Genomic DNA, 19,694 nt, shown 5'->3' on the forward strand with positions numbered 1-19,694 from the left:
ATTTGTATCAATACACAATAAACATGGAGCACATGAGGGATGACAAAAAACGCCTCATAAAGATAAATACAAATATACTAGAGGAGCTTTGGCTTGCATTCTAATACGAAGAGAATACAGTTTCTCAAGATTCATTCAAACTTCTCAGTAGTACACCAAGAACAATGAATGCAGCAATTCAATAACTGGATGTAGCACTTAAATTTAAGCTAAACATTTTTTTATGATGAAAGTTTACCGATGTCAATATGTACATTTTAAAATAATCATTGTTTTTGTCCGCGAGTGCATCCAAATTAAGCTATTGCTTTTCCAATATTGGGTCATCATGTCAGAGGACGGCTATAACCATCCTGATTTGACAAGAGTAACTATATTCACAATTTTTTAAAAACCGTCTCCTGTTAAACTACTTCGTATATTATGGGCTATTATTCATGGATACCCACTCTCTTTCAGGCTAGTGGATATTTTCGTGTTAAGATATTCAATAACTATTTATCCGTCCGATAAAATGTTTTTCCTTCTTACCTATATTCATATTATTTTTGATTAACTACATACACATTATTGCCAATTCTTCCACCAGTGTACATTACCATTTCTCGTTAATATGTTGCTTTTTTTGTTCATTTCCACTCCAATATCTCATATTTATGTTAAAAATACAATTATGATTGCCAAATAAAGTTTATACATTTTATATATAAGTAATGAATCGATAATTGATATTATTTTTTGAATACTAATGTTGGATATTTAATATATCGATGCAGGAAAATTAACATCAAATTACAAATCTCGTAAATAATATTGACGTTTAGATGTGCCAATAATTAAATGGGCTTGGACATGCTCATAAACAATTATTCTATCTAGATATTGTATATACCCGTACGTTACCATTAGAATTCAGGGTAATCTGCAAATTTTCTAGTACATTGAATAGTACATCGTTAAATGCGGAAGACAGTGAACGAAACACTCTTGTTACGCTTCGATCTTGGAAAACTAGACGACGCGGAACAGTATGTGTCCAAAAATACACAATTGCAGTCATTATCAATTCAAACTATTGAGGAATCTAATGTAGTGTCAGTTCAGGATGATCCAGACGAATTCACTGAATTGCTTACCACAAACAAATGAACTCAGTAAAGACAGTAGTAATGTTACTGTTGTTCAAGATCCAGTAATCTCACATCAATTACCTTCAAAAAATCAAGAATAGCTAAAGAGTATATCAATTCTAATATAGCTCTAATCCATAATAAATATGTTGTCGAATCAGTCCTGTTCACTCTAAAGAGTGCATTGAATATAATCTGTTGGTTCATGCAATTTGTGGTGATATGAAGTCTGAAAATAAGGTCACGGCAAAACGTTTAGAAAAAGCCAAGAAAATGATATCCTTTTCTGATGCTAGTCATCCTATAGTCGAAGAAGGAACTATAGTGATAATAACAATACCTGCAGTTGACAAATAAAAAAATCTGATCCTCCTTCAATTTACAAAATTGGCACTAAAACTAAAATTTTGAAACAATTATATGCAAAATATCAATTAAGTGCTTGTCAAGAAAAGTTGATAGCAAGAGATGATGTTTCTAATGGCGACAAAGCAGTCAATAAGTCATGGCCGGGTCTTTAGGAAATATGACTGCAAATCTAAATGTGCAACTAATAGTGCTTGTAAAAATAAGTTTTTGTGTAATTTTGAAATGTCACCAATATTTAAATTGCACTAATAAATAATTCTATGACGTGGACTCTTGCAATTTTATTGATTTTACTCCAGTTGATTTCGTCCGTTATATTTTATCAGTAGAGTAACTTTTTAGTTTATTGATTGTTTAGTCCTTTCTTCATAAGACTCAAAAATTATGATAAATAATTAACTATAACTTATTGAGAAATTTGATTCAAACCAGAACCTGTTTTATTAAATTTATCGTATGCGTAGTCGTTAGTCTGTAGATTACATAGATATTCATATTCTACAGATTATCTAGTTGATGTAAAATTTGAATGAATCAGTTTTTTTCAATTTAATTAACTCAGCCAGGCAATCCACGGAATACCTTTTTTATATGCACATTAAGTGGTTCACGCAAATTAACGGTAACATATATTTTTCAATTTTGAAACGATTATTTTAATACTTCAAATTCGACTAAATTTGTTCTTACCTATATTCTCTCATTTCGTAGTTGTTGTTTCCATTAGGATTTTTTGTCTGAGCTGGAGGTGAAGAGAGTAAAGCGGCACTCTCGGGTCGCACCAAGAGAGATTCCCTCTCACTTTCGGCACTTTCCGCCCTAAGTGAACCTGGGACGACGCCGTTCACGTTAGGCAGCTCCAGCTCTGTTCGAAGTATGCGAATCTTTTGGATCATTTCGCGGATTTCGTAACGCAGGATACCTGAAATTTTATATTTGATAACAAAAAATGTGTTTAGATTAACAGTTCTAAAATAATTTAGACGTACCATAAGGTACAAAATTCAATTCCAATCACAGTTCGTTGTTGTGCAAACTTTTATATATTTGAATTTATAACAATGGGATACGTTATATAAATTTTGGGTTGATGTTGATAGTTATAACTTTTCTTTTTTTCTTATTGCTGCAGTTTCTAGTGTATTTTACAATACCAATGGCTTATCTCGTTTTCAAATGAAGAGGCTATATAAGCAAAGGGGGGAATATGTCAGTATTTACAAAAAGAACAAGATACGTAGTGACCTGTAAATAAATTCTAATAGAGCAATCAAATTGCTTATTCGGATAGTTTTCAAGAGAAGTAACAATGGAGATATGTAGTCAAACTGAAAATGTCATGTTACGAGTCACGAAGAGTTTAGATTAAAGAAACTTAAGTTGAACTTACCTAGGAAGCACATTTTGAGGAAGGCTAATACGCAGTAACCAAGTATGGCTAGCAATGATGCAGTCGATCTTAAATACGCTAGCAGTCTTTCATCGCAACCGTTCGTATGGTGCAGGTGTTCTGCGTCCCCGCAGGTGCTGTTCACGTTCCTTGGTGGTTTTAGACAGCAACTCACTGGGATCTGCATTTGGAGAACACTGCTATTGTAATCGTCGGGACCCGTTACCCCACAACAACTATGGTCCGATTGCATTCTGAAATTTTATATATACATATGTACCGTTTTCAAATTAAAGTGTATTATGAAACCTAATTGATAACAGCGAATGCTTTCATCGGAGGAAGATAACTAAAAAAAGCAAGATCTTTACTGTTGTTGATTTTCTGTTTATGTAATCGTACTATAACATTCCATATCATATCAGATGATAGTATTTAGGTGTTCTTGATGCAGATACATGATTTTAAACTTATGTGGAGAAGAAAAACATGTACATGGATTTTTATATTTCTAGAGGTAGTAAATTCACGAAGTACGATTCCTTTGAGATTCAAAATGCAAAGTTTTTAGAGTGAATTCAACGAACAAAAAAAGGGTCGACGTCGTTACAAATAACGTCGGTTACGTTATCACATTTTACTTTATTTTGTGTCGGTGGTAAAACATAAGTCCTGGCTGTAAATAAAGAAGGGCAGGAATTTTGTACGTCAAACAGGGATTAGTGCCATCTTGCATATGAGTATGAAAATGAGGTTACGGTATTATGTAAAAGTACAATATATTGGGTTATTTATAAAGAAAGGGTGATGTTTCATTTGCCTATTTCGAATAGTGGAAATTAGCAGTAAATTATTATGAACATTAGCTAAAAAGATATTTTTCAATTACTCACTACATATTGGTGGCTGAAGGTAAGAGGAGAAAAACCATGTTCGTAATTATTGGATCTTACTTACTGTTACATTACTATTATTTTCCAAAAGTTCAAGTTAGTTTTTTTTTAATAATTTTTGAACGATTGATAAAAAATTGACGTTTCGACTTAACTTTAGTCTTTATCAAAATATGATATCGACTGGCAATTTGCGTGTGTATTTATATTAATCAATAGATCACCTACATCATGAACATTAAACGGGCTACAACACATTATACGATTAATTGAAGTACATGTCGTACGACACCAATTCGATACTACCGTTGCCATTAAAAAGACGGATCGGATTCGCTTTTGTCTACTAAATTAAATTACTTTCTGGTTTTTGTTATATACCTAAAAGTCGTTTTGCATTTCTTGTATTCACGATGACATCGAATGCTAAATGACGAAGAACAGCCCAAAGAAACAAAAAGTACTAATGAAGCAATTGAGCAACCATGAATACAAATTATGAACAAAAAACTTGTACAATTCATTTTAGTTACTTTTTTAGTTCACGTCTGAAAGCTGTTCGCAACTTATTAATTTTTTTTCAAGAACTCCTAAAGAGCCTTTCTTTAATTTCTTCCAATTTTTCATAACTTGCATTTTATTATTTATTTAAGTGTCCCTTTTACTTTTACCATTACACAAATATGTTTGTTTATGATATATAAATTCTTACCACTATCATCCATTCTTTTATTTCCAATGAAAAATATAAACAATTAACAAGTTACCATCAAACCTGTCGTATGTACTACTGCGTTGTACTGCAGATTTTAAGAATGCTGTATTTCCTCACGTAAATCGTGTAATGTAAGGCCTGTTTTAGATCTTGGTGTCGTACGACCTGTAGTACCTTGAATCGTATAATGTGTGGTTTTAGGGCTAACGGTGTATAGATGGTAGTTTTACAATTACAGCACCAGGGTCTACAATGCGGAATTATCCGCAGCATCAAGTATTTTTATCTAAAGCAGCACTTCGCACCGTCAACCACTTTGCTTGCGTATGTAATGCGCAATTTAAAATAAGGAACTGTTAATAATGTCGCAGTGTAAAATTGAACAACTTTTAATAACGCATATTGCGGTATTGACACGCCTAAATGGAAAACTACTGATATTTAGGGATATATTAGAAGGTCTTCATTGCCAATATTGTTGGATGTTATAAACCTAACGTAATAATGCTTTAATAAAAATTCTTAAAACGTTATAGTTTATGTAGTGATGGCATCATAGCAATATACTTAAGATAGAAATAGCATGTTTTTGATGACGATCATAAGCTGAATGGATTTATTCTAATATTCTCTGTATATTTAGTAGTTTCTCGAACCTTCGTGTTTATTATAAGTAAAATTACCTGTTCCACACTTCTGTAAACTCTCCGTTGGTCCCGTACTCCTGATAAAACTTGATGCGCAGTGCCGGCCTAAGTTCTTGACACACTCTTTCGAATCTAAACGCCCAAAAGGCGCCCAACACTACGTCTCCGAACAACAGTACTAACAATAATAACCAATAAGCGTTCAACAATTTCTCGGATAATCGAAGTGCAGCAACGCAGCCTAGCAATTGTAGCGCGCCCCCTTGTGTGAGGAGCGCTAAGTAAGCGTACAAGAACGATGGTTGGTACAGCGTGAGTGATGGGATGAGTGATCGACGGAAATCGAAGAGTACAGTTCTGGCGGCCGCCCCGCTGAACGCCAACGCTCCCGCCAACAAAGCTGTGTTGCAAGTGTAAATCCAGAGGCGGTAGTAGCGCATCGCCCTAGCGCTGACACCTGAGGCACCTAAGACAAACAAAATGATTGTTATGAATACAAAGAAAAATTGACTCACCAGCAGCCGCTCCGCCTCCGCCAGTTCGTCTGCTCAACGGCATTCGCCTCCGTAGCCCCCCCTCAATCCCAGTGCCAGTTCCCATTGCCCCCCATGCACCTGTAACATAATATTTGTATGTGAATATGTGGTATCTACCACTCTTTTTATTTATTACAATAAATTGTACTAAATAAATAACAAACATTTTCTTTATTACCGTGTATTAAAATAGTGCTAGAATTTCTTTAACAATTATACGCCAAATGTGTTTATTGTAAGATTGATACAATTAATATTCAGTCTTTTCTTTAATTATATCAAAAGAAACATTCGGACATTTTATTATCAATCAGAATCATATTTTTTCTGCAACTTCTTTCGAAAAACAACAGAGTACTGTTCAGACAAAAACTTACGATTATATCGGTTATATTGATTTTTATTAAGTGGAAATGCGAAGAAAATGCAAATGGTGTACTAATACACAAAAGCTTTATGATGGATGAAAAGAAATTCTTAGAAACTAACATCAATTCGCTATTCCTATTGTACTAAGAATTTGAGAGAGAATCTGTGAAAACCAAATAAAAACATTTCCCAATAATTGATGTAATCTGTGCAGGGAGTGAACATAAATCATTCATTCATGTTAACAATGATAGACAGATATATATGTCATTGCCGAGTCACCTTCTCAAACATGTGGCATATGCGGAGTAATTTCAAAGATGCCGAATAATTTAGATGGAATGTCTATTTTATATGCCTGTATAGAATATTCTGAAGTTTCATCTTATATATCTTAGTTTTGAATTACAAAATGTGTATGGATACCACACAGTTTCAGTAAGCGGAAATAAAAGGGATTATAAGGAAATGACATATTGGTGAACATTAAATCCATTTTATTTATCAGATAAAATTTATTTCTACATAAGTACATTCATTTGATATATGAGAATTTGTTTTACGTACAATTAGTTACTTTTTTGTATTAATATTACCAGATTAAAATCATTCCTTTGTAGTTGATTCCTCGACCAATCTCAGTATAATTGAATACAGGGTGTCGATTTAAATACTGTCCCCCCGTCAATAGCTAGCATATCATTTGGATGGCGTTTCCACTTATATCCTCACTTATTATTATTCTATGGGCAGTTTCCAAACTTATGGCGAGAATAGTAAGTGGCAGTAAGTGTTCTAGCTCTTAAATAAAAGGGGTATTCTAGGCTTGATTTTCTATTGATCTTGTTTCTTATGAAAATGAAATTGAAAGAGAGGAAGGGTGAGTAGTTTTCAAATAAACACCCAGTATATAAAGCAACAATTCTGTGCAAATTTTCTTCATATTATGAGCTAGGTCCTTTGCTTGTTTCCAGTTTATCCCTCGTTTATTCAATATTCTTGTTATAACTTTATCCTACGATTTTTTGGTCTACCTCTCTTTTTGTTTTCCCAAATTTTTGCTTTTCATATTGTTTTAACAGGTCGTTTTTCATTTATCCGTTGTAAGTGTCTCCACCATTGTAATTTCTATTTACGAGATTTGGCGAGCTGAGTTCTTAATCTTACAGTAATAGTTGATTTTACGTATTACATTTGAATGTTATTTTTTATGCAATGTTCATCACAATATTTTAACCGACATATTAAATTGCGGTAGTAAACTTTAAACGATTTATGGTACAAGTTTTTGAGAACCAATTTCCTTTAAAACGATTTAAACCATGTTTTTCTTATGAGAAATGTTGTTTTCTTTTATTGCCGAAGCACAATTGGATTCACTAAATTTTTTATAATATTACGTTTCCAAATGGAATCTTTTCCTCGTGTTTATACAATCAGTTGTAGAATTACTGAGATCTACTGACTAGACTAACTTTGATCAATGCTTAAAAATTACGAGAAGGGGAATTTTAGTTGAAAAAAAAAGTCCAACAACATTTATTTTTCACGTTTACATTAATTTAACAATCCTAACAACCTTTATTAAATCTGAGATAGAGAAAAATAGAGAGAGAAATGCTTGATTGTCACAAAATTGTTACAATTTGTAGACAAAAGCTTGTAAAAACTAAAAAAAATAATCATAAAAATAACTAAATACAGATACAAATAAGATAAAATTTCATTGTACAGAAGAAATCTCCAATGAGGAACAAAATTATAGGTAATAGTAATAAGTGATAATTAGTATATAAGTCCATAGCAAAAATTAAAACAGTATGAAGTATGCCCGGAATTAAATATTATTATTAGAATAGAAGTCGTTTAAAGAGTAGAAGGCACTTTCTAGTAAATATGCCCACAAATTATTGCAGAATTCGGGAAAATATGATATCGATTTGATTTCAATTGGCAAATGATTGTGCAATTTTTTGCATTGGAAAATATTGAGCTCTTAACCAATTCTAAACGTGGAGTAGGTAGGTAAAGGTCGTGTTCCGCGTTCCTAAGTGGATAGCCGTGCAACGACCTTTCTGAAATTGGAGAAGCGTGCTTACGAATTAGGCAAACGGATTCAAAGATGAATAAGGAAGAAAGACTCAGAATTTTTAGTCTTTCAAAGAAGTCCTTGTAGTGAGCCCTGCTGTTTACTCCGAGTAAATATCTATCAGCTCTCTTTTGTAGTTTGAAGATTTGCGCTCAAATTGAGTCACACTACATGGACACCAGAAGGAAAGGGCATATCGGAGATGCAACTCAATAAGGGCATAATAAACTGTTAATGAGATGGATTAGTTCAGTTCTTTGGAAACTGATCTCAGCGTATAACAGGAGGATCTTAATTTTTTAGATAAGGCGGTGATATGAGATTCCAATTTCAAGGAATTGTCCTCAACAAGCCCTAAGAATTTTACAGATTCAACAACGTCAATGATGGTGTTATCAAATAAAACAGACAGCAATGTATTTTTATATGATATAACTTTAGTTTTAGAAACGTTGGGATAGAGAAGATTAGAATCTCACCATGACTGGGTCACCAGATATGTTACTATGAAGTGCTGTGAAATCAGAAAAGCCTTAGAAAAATCACAAAATAGCATTATTTGTGCATTTGTTACTTAAAAACCCAAATTGATGGGTAGTAAGTATTTTATATTTAAACAGAAATGAGACAAACCTCTTTTTGACCAATATTTCTATGATCTTAGATAACATGGGAAGGAGTGCAATTGGGCGATAATTCGATGCTTGATTTTTATCATCTCCTTTATTTAGAGGTATAATTATAAACATCTTAAGGCAATTGGGGGAAGTGCCATTCTGAAATGAAAAGTTAATTAAAGGGTTTTGTTGATTTAATGTGCAATCGGGCAGGCTTGAAAAAATTTTTGTTCATCATTTCAAAATGAGTATTTATTTTTTGATGTCATTAATTGTACTGTGAAGCTCTCCTAAAACTATGCGCATAAAGAAGAAACTGCTTAAGTTAAGAATTTGATAAATTTTTGGCTACATTCACAATGTAATTATTGAGGTTATCAGGTGAAGTAGAGATTATGCTCGATGAAGAAGCCTTATTTCTTAGATCATTCACAATGGGCCATGCTTCTTTAGAAACATTAATAGACTTGGCGAGTCTCCTATTATAGTAAATATATTTGGCAGCTTTTATTATCTTATGATAAATTTTTCTGTATAGTTTCATGTAACTTTTGGAAAAGACACTATCCTAGAATATCCTTAGGTGAGATAAAGATCGCATGTTCTTTGCAGAAATATGGTGGTCCAGGGTTTATTTTGCTTATTTTTAATACACCTGAGAGAGGAAAAGAATTGGATTCCAGAATAGTTAGTGTTTTTATTAATCTAGAAAATTCCCGGAAAGAAAATCACCAGAGAGCATGTTCCAGTCAGTTGTTTGACAACGGTGCTTGAAGTTTTGAAAACAAAAAAATCCAAAAAGATACGGTATAATTTGCGAGAAGCATTTTTAGTATTGGATTTTACCGAAAATTTTGTTAATCCTGCTTCATGATTGGAAAGAGATTATTAGAAATTTTAGTAGTCAATTTATTGATATTGAATTATTCTAGTATTAGTTAACTCATCTAATACTACCACTACTATGCCAGCTCAACTATCGCTTTTGAAAAACCAGATGTATAATATTCTGCCGAAATAGAAATAAATCACTTTAAATCAAATTAAATCCCTTATTCTCTGTATGTACCACTGAATTACTAGCTCTAGAATGGACAATTAGTTATTAGGTATGTAATATATTTTCGTATGGCAGGATTTAGTTGTTTAATTTAATTTTTAATTTGAACTTCGTCACATGTTTCAATATCTTGATTATTGTATCTTCTATTTATTCAAAAAATACTTAGATGATATGACTTCACAAATCAAGTACATTTATTTGGGTCAAATGCCATTTTTAAATGAGCAGTAATGGGACCCTAATATTAGTATAGGTCTAGTAATTATAGGTCGCAAGAAATTACTATTCAGGTATGCATTTTAAACAGATACAGTTACAGCACTCGAACAGTATTATTTCAAATTTATGAATCAAAGATTGCACAATTTATACTCAATTTTTTTACATTTCTCCAGTTTTCTTATTTATTACTTTACTATTTTATCCTCATATTTTATGGTAATAAACTGCATTTTATTACAATTTATAGTATCTTTATTGAAAAATGATTTATTATTTGTTCATACGTAGAATAAATAAACATTATGCAAACCGTTTGAGAGTAGAATTGTTCATTTTTCAATGATTTTTTCTAACAGGTACATAGTTATGGATGTGCTAAAATCAACATATATAACATACTTAATATTGATATGATTTTATCAAATTTCCACAATTTCGGACATGTTCATATTCTTAAATATCATGTTATTCTCATGATACGTCAGTAAAAACATTATTGATCAATTGAAATATCTAGATATAAAAGGCTTTAATTTGTAATACAGTTGACTACAAATTATCTGTTATTATATTTAGTTGTTAGTGGATAACATTTTTTGTATTGTTAAACTTCGGTTTATGGCCATAACGTCTTAAAAAAGGTTTATTTCATGCTTAATTGATATAGCGTGTCGCCAACGAATGTACACCTTAATTATTACAATATTAGTCTGTTGTTTGACAAAGCGGCAATTCTCCTACCTTCACAAAATTTAATTAACATCCCGTGGAAAAACTTTCTCAGCTATATGCGTTTTGAAAATATATTTTATAACATGAATGATGAGGTAAATTGTAATTACACGTCGAAAACAGACATGACAATATTTTACCTAACAACTCGTCAGAATAAGTTAGAGGCTCCATAAAGTGAGAAAATAAATTGAACCTATGTAGAAAATCGTTATTTTGTAAAGGGTGTTGAAGAACTATTTTTCAATGGATATCAGTACTTCAGTGTATCTAATTTAATTTAGTGTTTTGTACTGTGGGGGCGTAAAATGTGAATTTGTACAATTCACTTCAACTATCATTGCCAGCTAATGATTTCTCGTTTCTGTTTCAAAATTGATTCTCTCTCGGTAATTTTTTCATAACTGAAGTTATTTTCTTCAAAGCTCTCCACACATTCCTATGACCCATGAGTGAGAGGAAATCATTTAATTTAAAACGTTATTTAGTTTAAAGTGATATATACAATCAATCAAATATAATACTTTATAATACCAAATTCGTTATATATATTTATCAATATTTTTTTCTTTAAACAAGTTGGCCTAGTACTAATGACTCACCCTGTGTAATCAGGGCCGGATTAAGCTAGGGGCTTGGGGGGGCTATAGCCACAGGCCCCAGGTCCAAGAGGGCCCCATCATTTGGAAATCATTCTGTATTTTTTGATGTGTTGATACCACAAATCTAACGTATTGATATTATTTTGTGAATTTTTCCGGGTTTTCGAATTCCTTAAGGGGGCCCCGTCATTATTTTAGCCCCGGGCCTTATAAATCTTAATCCGGCCCTGTGTGTAATAGATAAACCTTGAAATGTTATCTAATATTCCACGCGTTTGATCTTTGGTCCTACTGCCAAATTTGGAATAAATGTAAACATCTAACGTATTGAATTCGCCACATTCCATTTTATTATATTTTCCGGTTTTCCATTTACCTGTTAAGAGTTCATTTCCAGCAATAATATTTATGGTAACTATATAATGGAATGGATTAGTAGCAGATCTGATATTTTATCTGATTTCAACATAAATACTTGTTAAAAGTGATTTAAAATTGAAAAAAATTGCCAAAACTGGAACGAATTTATCGAATCTCACTAGCAATAAACGATACAAATTGTTTAATACAAATACAATACAGCTTGATTAGATGCTTGTAGCATATAATAATCGCAGTATTGGAATTTAATCCATACGGTATTGTGATAATTTTTGCGAGAACTTCAATGTAGCCATTTTAACCAACTTAATTCTAATCTATCTATGTCAGATTCAAAACAATATCGCGGTAAATTACGATACACTCAACTGTTCCTCAGCACTCTTTGATGACTCTACTTATTAGAATCGAAGTCGATCAATCTCAAAACAAGAGCAGGGAGGTGAACGTCAACTCCAAAGAAATGAGAGTTTTTGAGCGGTAATTTATTGAATTAAAAAAATATTCATAACAATATATTAGTATTTGTATGTGTAAATGGTATTTCTGTTAATGGTGAGCTCCCATTTCCTCATTCACAAGATAGTATCTATAAAGAAACAGCATTAAGTTTTACTTTTTTCATACTAACAATAAATGACAATGCTACAACTTCCTGCTCTAATACAATATCTCCAATACGACGATGAACTCATTGTTTGCTCCAAATGCAAACCTCCGTGAAATTCAATGATCCTTCCATAAAGTGAATTTCATATCTAGGAATATCCTTTTCTCAAAACAAATACAAAGTAATAAACTATAGAAAACTTCCATCCTCACATCCTAAATTAAAAACTCTCCTTCACCTGTAATAAATCAGTCCTCGATAGGACCGTCGATTCACGATTCAAATGGAAACTTCATATCCATTAACTCAAAGTCATTTTTCTCAAGATAGCAAACATAATTTGGATCCTCAGTTACATTCACTTGAGTTACTCTGTTCACAATACCACTCTCTATTCTGCCCTGCTAACTTCCGAAAGTAAAAAGGCTTCATATTAGCCATGACCAATATAAACTTGTTAATGTTGATGTCTACAGAGAGTCGTCCTGTTTGTTATAATTGTTATGCTATTATGTCAAGCTTAAATTATAACACAGATATAACAATTATATCTGAAATATAAGAATTTTGTAGGTTCTTCAAATCTACCAATGTCTTCCACAAAATATAATTATTTATCGTGACTGTTTCTGATAATTCCTTATTCAATTTATTGTTCCCGTACCAATAACCAGCGCTCTTGAGGTACATTAAACTGAAATAAGAAATTGTTCTACAAACTTAGATTTTTTTTCTTCCTAATTCGTTAAAATTTCTAGTTCTTTCAAAGTCATGGCGAGAAACAATTTGTCTTAGATAATCCCGAAGAAAAAATAATTTGAAAAAAATCAGGTGATCTAGAAGAACGCTCGATTGTACCACAAAGAACTTATTCTATAGCAGAAAATAAGTTTTGGCGGAAACAATAAGGATTCGCCCCTAATGTCAATGTAATAATGTTAGTGCTAATGTGTTCTTTCAATAGTTTCACGAGTCTTTGGATCAATTGTTCATTTTCCTAGCGACTTTTTTTGTGAAAGTATCTTCATATGAAATATAGCCAAGAAAGATTTATTTATATCTAGTTGACTACAAAAACTTCACGTTTTATATTGTGCCGTTATCCCAACAGGGAAAATCCAATTGGAAAATATCTTAACAGTCGACTGATCAATGGAATGGAACAGAATAGCAAATTAAAATTTAGTAAAGAAATGGTAATTTTAATATTTTCGGAAAAAATTCTTTCTGAATTTTAATTTATATTATTATATAACTTTCGGTTGAGGAAATTTCTCATAACAAATAGTTTTATTATTCCAAAATATAGAAATTGTCTCATAAATAATGTCGATTTCGAATGTTCACTTTGTTTACCAAATAATCATACAAAAAGAAAGCCTAAATATTCCCAGTGTAGCCCATTGTATTTTATAGTTTTAACCTAACGTTATGTAAGCTTTTTGAGACGTAGGTAAAACCTTTCTTTGAGCTTGAGGTGCAAAAAATGATCACACTGCATTTTTATCATCTCCTTTGGATTCAAATTTTGTTCACGCAACAATTTCGCTATAAACCTGATTAAATAATAATCTACTAATTAGTGGATGTGGTTCCATACCACCAAGTCCTTCGATCTTATTCCGCGTAATATTCGCAATATGTGGTTTAGTATTGTCTTGTTGCAACCCACCTTGGGTTAACTAAACTTTGATATTTCTCCGATAAAATCTCATACATTCGCATCAACGGTTCACTATATACCTTGGCATTGTTAGCTGGAATATCCGGAATGATTTTGAAGTACACTAAATCTTCATAGTTCCACCAGACACACAACAAGTGTTTCCGCTCGAATCAACCTCCCTGAACCGGGTTCTGGTAATTGTCCTTTGTGTATCCATTGATTTTCCATGTTTGGGCTGTTTAGATAAACCCATTTCTCATCGCAAGTAACAAAGCATCTACTAAAATGGTTATCTTCTGCATGGAAAAGAGCTGTTTACACATCTCTCTCTACTCGATGTTTCACTTGAATCTCGGTTAGTTCGTGAGGCACTATTCGATTTTCATAGATTTTACCTTATCATTTTAAATGGTAATATATTGTATCTTTAGAGGGTCTAAGGGAGTTCGATAATCGGCAACTGCTGGTACTAGGTTGGCTTTCTAGTGTTTTCCCTTAATCTCCCACGAATTTGAACGATCTTTAAGCATCAAATTTCCACTATTAAAACTATTTAATTAACGCCGTGCCGTTCGCTAATTAACTGTGTCTTCCGCTTCTATTTCATACATTTTTTTTACCTCGGCTGCTTTAAACTTTGGTTGCCAGGAATGTCTTGACAATACACGAATTCATATTTATTGCACTTCATACTGTGTCAATTAACAAAAAAAGAATGTATAAAGAAAGTAACTCTAATCTCTAATTCATAGAATTACAGATTAGTCTTAACAAGTTACGACAAGTTTAAATTGAGGCATAGGAATTTGGACATATGGACCCTCTATAGTATGAATCCTGTGGGTAATTAACGAAAATTGTTACATAAACACATCTATAATTATTAACATATTTCGCTAATTCATATAAGAGGTTATAAAGAATTCGACCCGCTCTTCAAAATACTTCGATTGCCAATTTTTATGACCTAATTATGTATTAACACTGTTTTGCTATTAAGGAATATTATGAAACAGATTATCTAGAAGCTTTGAAATGATGATGATTCAATACTTCCAATACCTTTTTTGATTCTTCCAACAACATGTCAAGACTTAATTTCAAGTCCTATCTTCTTTCCTATTGATATTATAGACAAATCATCTAGGTGATTACCTGTACAAGCTCTATTTATAGAAGGAACATAATACCAGAACTAGTGAGTCAAAAATATTAGTTATGACTATGAGCAGCGGGAAAAAAGGTGAGCTATTTTCAAAAAGAAACACAACGCAAAGACCACCGCTGGTATTTTCTAATATGGTTTCTTGGTATTATCCATGACTAGTACTTGAACCACATAAAAGTCTGAATTGCAAAGCAAGAGAAACTTATCTAAGATATAAATTTCAGTATATTAGCCTATTCTATGCAGCTATAATACAAGCCTAATGCCAACACTCACATTCACTAAATCATCTTGTTCATAAGACTGGTACGCGAATCAATTTCACTAATAATGCATATTTTCTTCAGAATTAAATATATCTCGTCCACAATATAGAAACAGAATGTCCCCTTACTTTCAACGCTATACAGAAATATATAAAATATATGGAGAAATGGCTATTGTTACACCCAGTGCAACAAAGAGGCCGCACACCAGGAGAAATTTTCTAGAAAAGTGAAAACTAGATAAAAAGAGAAGGAATGTAATATTATTAAAATGATTCGAGTTACTTTTAACTCTATAATGTATAGTGTAGATATGTAGTACATAATTTGACAATTATACACAGTGTTAGAATTAATTAAATATTTTATATTTTTAATTTAATTATAAGCAAAAGTAAAAATTTGGCAATTAACGAAATCTCTTGGAAATAATTGAGCGCAACGGACTGTCCAATTAATTTAACAAGCAAGCTAGAGTGGAAATTGTTGAAATTTGTCATCAAAGCTTCCATTGCTTCAATAAACTAGCATTGTTCTCTTACAATCACGACTTCTCTTTCTAGAAATAAATTTCTAAATAATTTCTAGACTACATTTCAAAAAACAACATCGTTGTGAAATCTTGTTATTTCATATGTGGCCATATGGTTAATATAATGAAATAATAAGTAATATAACCACTTGGTACATTCCTTGTTATAACCATCCAATAGAAGATAATACCGTTATTTTACATACAGATGATATTTGAAGTTCACGAGAGTATTGAGTACAGTCCTGTCAAGAATTTCTGATCGAGCATCTATATGATGATGGTTTAACTTTCTACATGATATAAAAATAGGAAACGTAAAACTGTATTTTAAAATAATCTCTACATAACACCTAAAAGAATAAGAAAATAATTTTAAAATTGCTAAAAATGATCTTTAATCCATTACAAAATATCAGATACTTCCGAATCAAATTTAGTCTGTGGTATATTGGGTAGAAACTACTTAACATTTAGATACGTTTTTTGACAGGTTTATCCGACTTTTTAATTCGTACTTTCCACTAGCGAAACGCGAGTATTAACGACTTTTGATGGCGTTCGTATAAAATGTATTTCATGAAATGTTTATCTATTGCACCTAGCAGATACATTCGAGCATACAGTTTAACCTTCACAGAGAGCAAAATTTTTCTGAAATATTCTGCAAATATGTTAATATTTTTTAAATGAATACGTAACTTCTGGTATTTCAAGACTGCTGGCTTATGTAGAATTTATGAATGTGGAGAAATTTTATCAAACCTATTGTGAAGAACTAGGTCGAACAAAGAAGTGTCTTCATCGACTGCATCAAAGTTGTTAGTTTTAGTTATACTTAGTTAATATACAGAGACTCAATATTTCTTCAATTTTAAATAGAAAGAGCAGAAATTACTATATATTTATTACAGAATAAACCTATTTGATATTGTCAGAACGAAGTTTCTATTAAAAATGATAAATAAACAATCAATCATCTAGATAATATCTGACATTGGATGAACCCAATTCATAATTCGATTTTTTGCATTTGACGATGTATTAAATATCTTCAATATTTGATTAAAAATCCTTCAGGAGAAAGATTCAACTCTGGGGAAAGCAGTTAACGTTATTAGAAGCATCATTATTTCATTAGATGGAATAGGAATGAATGAAAAATACTCAACTTACCATCAACTAAAAATTTCGATAAATAACTAGCAAATATCATTAAAAATTACCTCAATACAACAAAAAAAACCGTATTAGTAGCAAGTTGACTAAATTTGTCACCGAAGCAACTTGATATGAAAGCCACTTACTCTAAAGTTAACGTCGGAATATAAAATGATGATAAAACTGTTGATGACGTTATTCCCAAAACGGCCACTATTTCGGGAGTAAGATCTTCTTCAAATGTCTACCGAATCCTTCGTGAGCACAGAGCTAATCATTTTGTGGCCAACTCAAAAAAGTATCTATCAAGAACAAAAATTAACAATTCAATCGATGATTGCGACAGGAGCGCCATCAGAAGAATTGAGGACAATTTTTTCTTTCAAACTGAGTTACCTACAGTGGATAAAGTTCTCAGAGTAGTTAACGAAGATAAAGACTTGCCGGATTTTAAAAGATCAACATTTTATAATTTATTAATAGAAATGGGATTTCAATATAAAAAAACGAGGAAGGAACAGTACACTATTAGAAACAGCAGAAATAATTATTTGACGGCGATAAAATTAAGAAATTGCTTGAAGAAAATAGAAAAATTCATTACCTGGATGAAACATGGGTAAACGCTGGACATACTAAGGATAAGGTTTAGGTGTACTCTTTCATACAATCCTCAAGGCAAACATTCTTAGATGGAATTTCCAACGGCTTAAAATACCCATCAAGTAGGTAATGTTTCAAAAAACTGTTTTAAAAGCTTTTATGTAGTGTCAAATGTCTGTGTATGTATGTATGTAATCAAATCTAAGAAGTTCATTTTATTAATTTCTCCCTTCGTTGTCCAATTGTTAATATCAAGTTATTTGAGTTTCTTCAATTTCTAAAGTCACATTATGAGCCCTTCATTTAAATAAAAGCTTGTTTCTAATTTTTTACTATTATTTATTATTGGGTCGACGGATAATTTTCATATTTATTACAAATTAAGAGAGTTTAATTAACAACAAACTTTCTTAAATATTCGTTTCAATCCCTTTCTACAAGCAGGATTGAAAAGTACAAGATCACATTTTTCTTGTTTTTCAGTTTTAGTTTGGAAAAAAGTGGTTTCACATGGAGATCTCTTGAACCTATGACGATTACTTAACCTATTCACAATTCTTTTATCACAACAGTTGATTGAAGCTAAATCCTCAATGAAGGTCCTTTTGTTATTGTATCTCTCGATGTTAAGTGGACAGTGAATTAAACGTTGTACCAGGAAATGGAGACTGATCATCTTATTTTGGAACAATGAAAAGAATCAGCCGTAGCGTTTTTTTCCTAAATACATCAAATTCTAGCCTATTACTATTTCTAATTACTAAAGTATCTAAAAATGGTAACTGTCCATTATTTTCCATTTCATAAAGAAACTTTATAAATGTATATTTTGAATTGAGTTCCAAAATGAATTCGTCCACGTTTGCCTTTTTTGTACTGAATATGGCGAAATTATCCATTATGATACGAGAAATACTTTATACAAGTATGGCAATTAATGATGACGTGCAACGGGATTTGTGTATTAGTTTCAATCAAGTATAGATCGAGAGTTAAAATTTTATAGGTAATATTGATTCACTTATGAATGGATTAATCGTGGTAGATACCTGTACATATAAAACAGAATACGATTTGAGGTCATTACAACTTCTAAAGTATATAAATAGGAGAGCTTGACCTGACGAGCTTTGATGAAAATTCCCTATTCAATAAAATATTGAAGACTTTATAACGCATTATAAATTTAACCAATAGCAATCATATAATAGGCTAGTCCACAAAATTTGGAAATTAGTTTAAAACTATAGCTTAGCATCTATTTCACCCCAAAAATATATTATTTTAAGAAAAAAAGGTTTTTTACGTTAGTATTTTGAGTTTCTAGAAATGAACTTAAAATTGATCGCAAAAAAAGCCAAGACTGTCATGGCGTCTTGAATGACGTCACACCTCGCGAAATAGCTGTGTTTGTTTATGACAGTCAATTGTGTTTTTTAATAAATAATTACAACGATAAAAACGCCAGACAAATTATTCACATACGTTCCAAACAATAAAGAAATACGAAGAAAGTGGTTAAAAATGGCAAGGAGGCAATACGCTCTTACTTTATCAACTAATTCCACAAAACTCGATGTATCTATTTATAAATGTACAAAATCTACCGTAATATCAAACATACCATATAAAATGTTATGACTTAATTAAGTTAAAGTTATTGAAACGCTGTGTTCGCTAACCTCAAAATCAGTTAATAATTTTCATTCCACAGTGGGTAAATGCGAATTTCTGACTGTTAACTGCTAATTAAATAAGACTTTGTTTGTTTTTCACATAATACTTACATATAAGTTTTAACACAGCGGACTTTCGATATACAAAACTAGGTGTCAAAGCAAAAAATTTGTCAAGCATAACTGCGTCAATTTTGGGCAAATTACTGCAGTTTCCTTTGCTAAATCTTGATTCTATGGCAAATTATACCTGTCTT

The 19,694-nt window shown here is 31.7% G+C and overlaps 2 protein-coding genes across 3 annotated transcripts in view; one reads left to right on the top strand and one right to left on the bottom strand.

Moving 5' to 3' along the window:
• The window catches only part of LOC130451580 (uncharacterized), a 238,042-nt gene that overhangs the window by 18,312 nt on the left and 200,036 nt on the right, over positions 1 to 19,694 (top strand). The window lies entirely within an intron of this gene.
• The window catches only part of LOC130451581 (tetraspanin-9-like), a 181,835-nt gene that overhangs the window by 12,655 nt on the left and 149,486 nt on the right, over positions 1 to 19,694 (bottom strand). For both annotated transcript variants that reach the window (XR_008910757.1, XM_056790682.1), the window contains exons 2-5: positions 5,660 to 5,758; positions 5,181 to 5,610; positions 2,890 to 3,143; positions 2,190 to 2,421 (exon numbers count right to left, since the gene is read on the bottom strand). Coding sequence is in view for 1 of the 2 variants with exons in the window: in XM_056790682.1 (XP_056646660.1) it covers positions 2,190 to 2,421; positions 2,890 to 3,143; positions 5,181 to 5,610; positions 5,660 to 5,744 (1,001 nt within the window). In the remaining variant the exon portion in view is untranslated. The remainder of the gene's footprint in view (positions 1 to 2,189; positions 2,422 to 2,889; positions 3,144 to 5,180; positions 5,611 to 5,659; positions 5,759 to 19,694) is intronic.

This window comes from Diorhabda sublineata, chromosome X (genome assembly GCF_026230105.1).
Source record: "Diorhabda sublineata isolate icDioSubl1.1 chromosome X, icDioSubl1.1, whole genome shotgun sequence".
Classification (NCBI taxonomy): Eukaryota; Metazoa; Arthropoda; class Insecta; order Coleoptera; family Chrysomelidae; genus Diorhabda; species Diorhabda sublineata.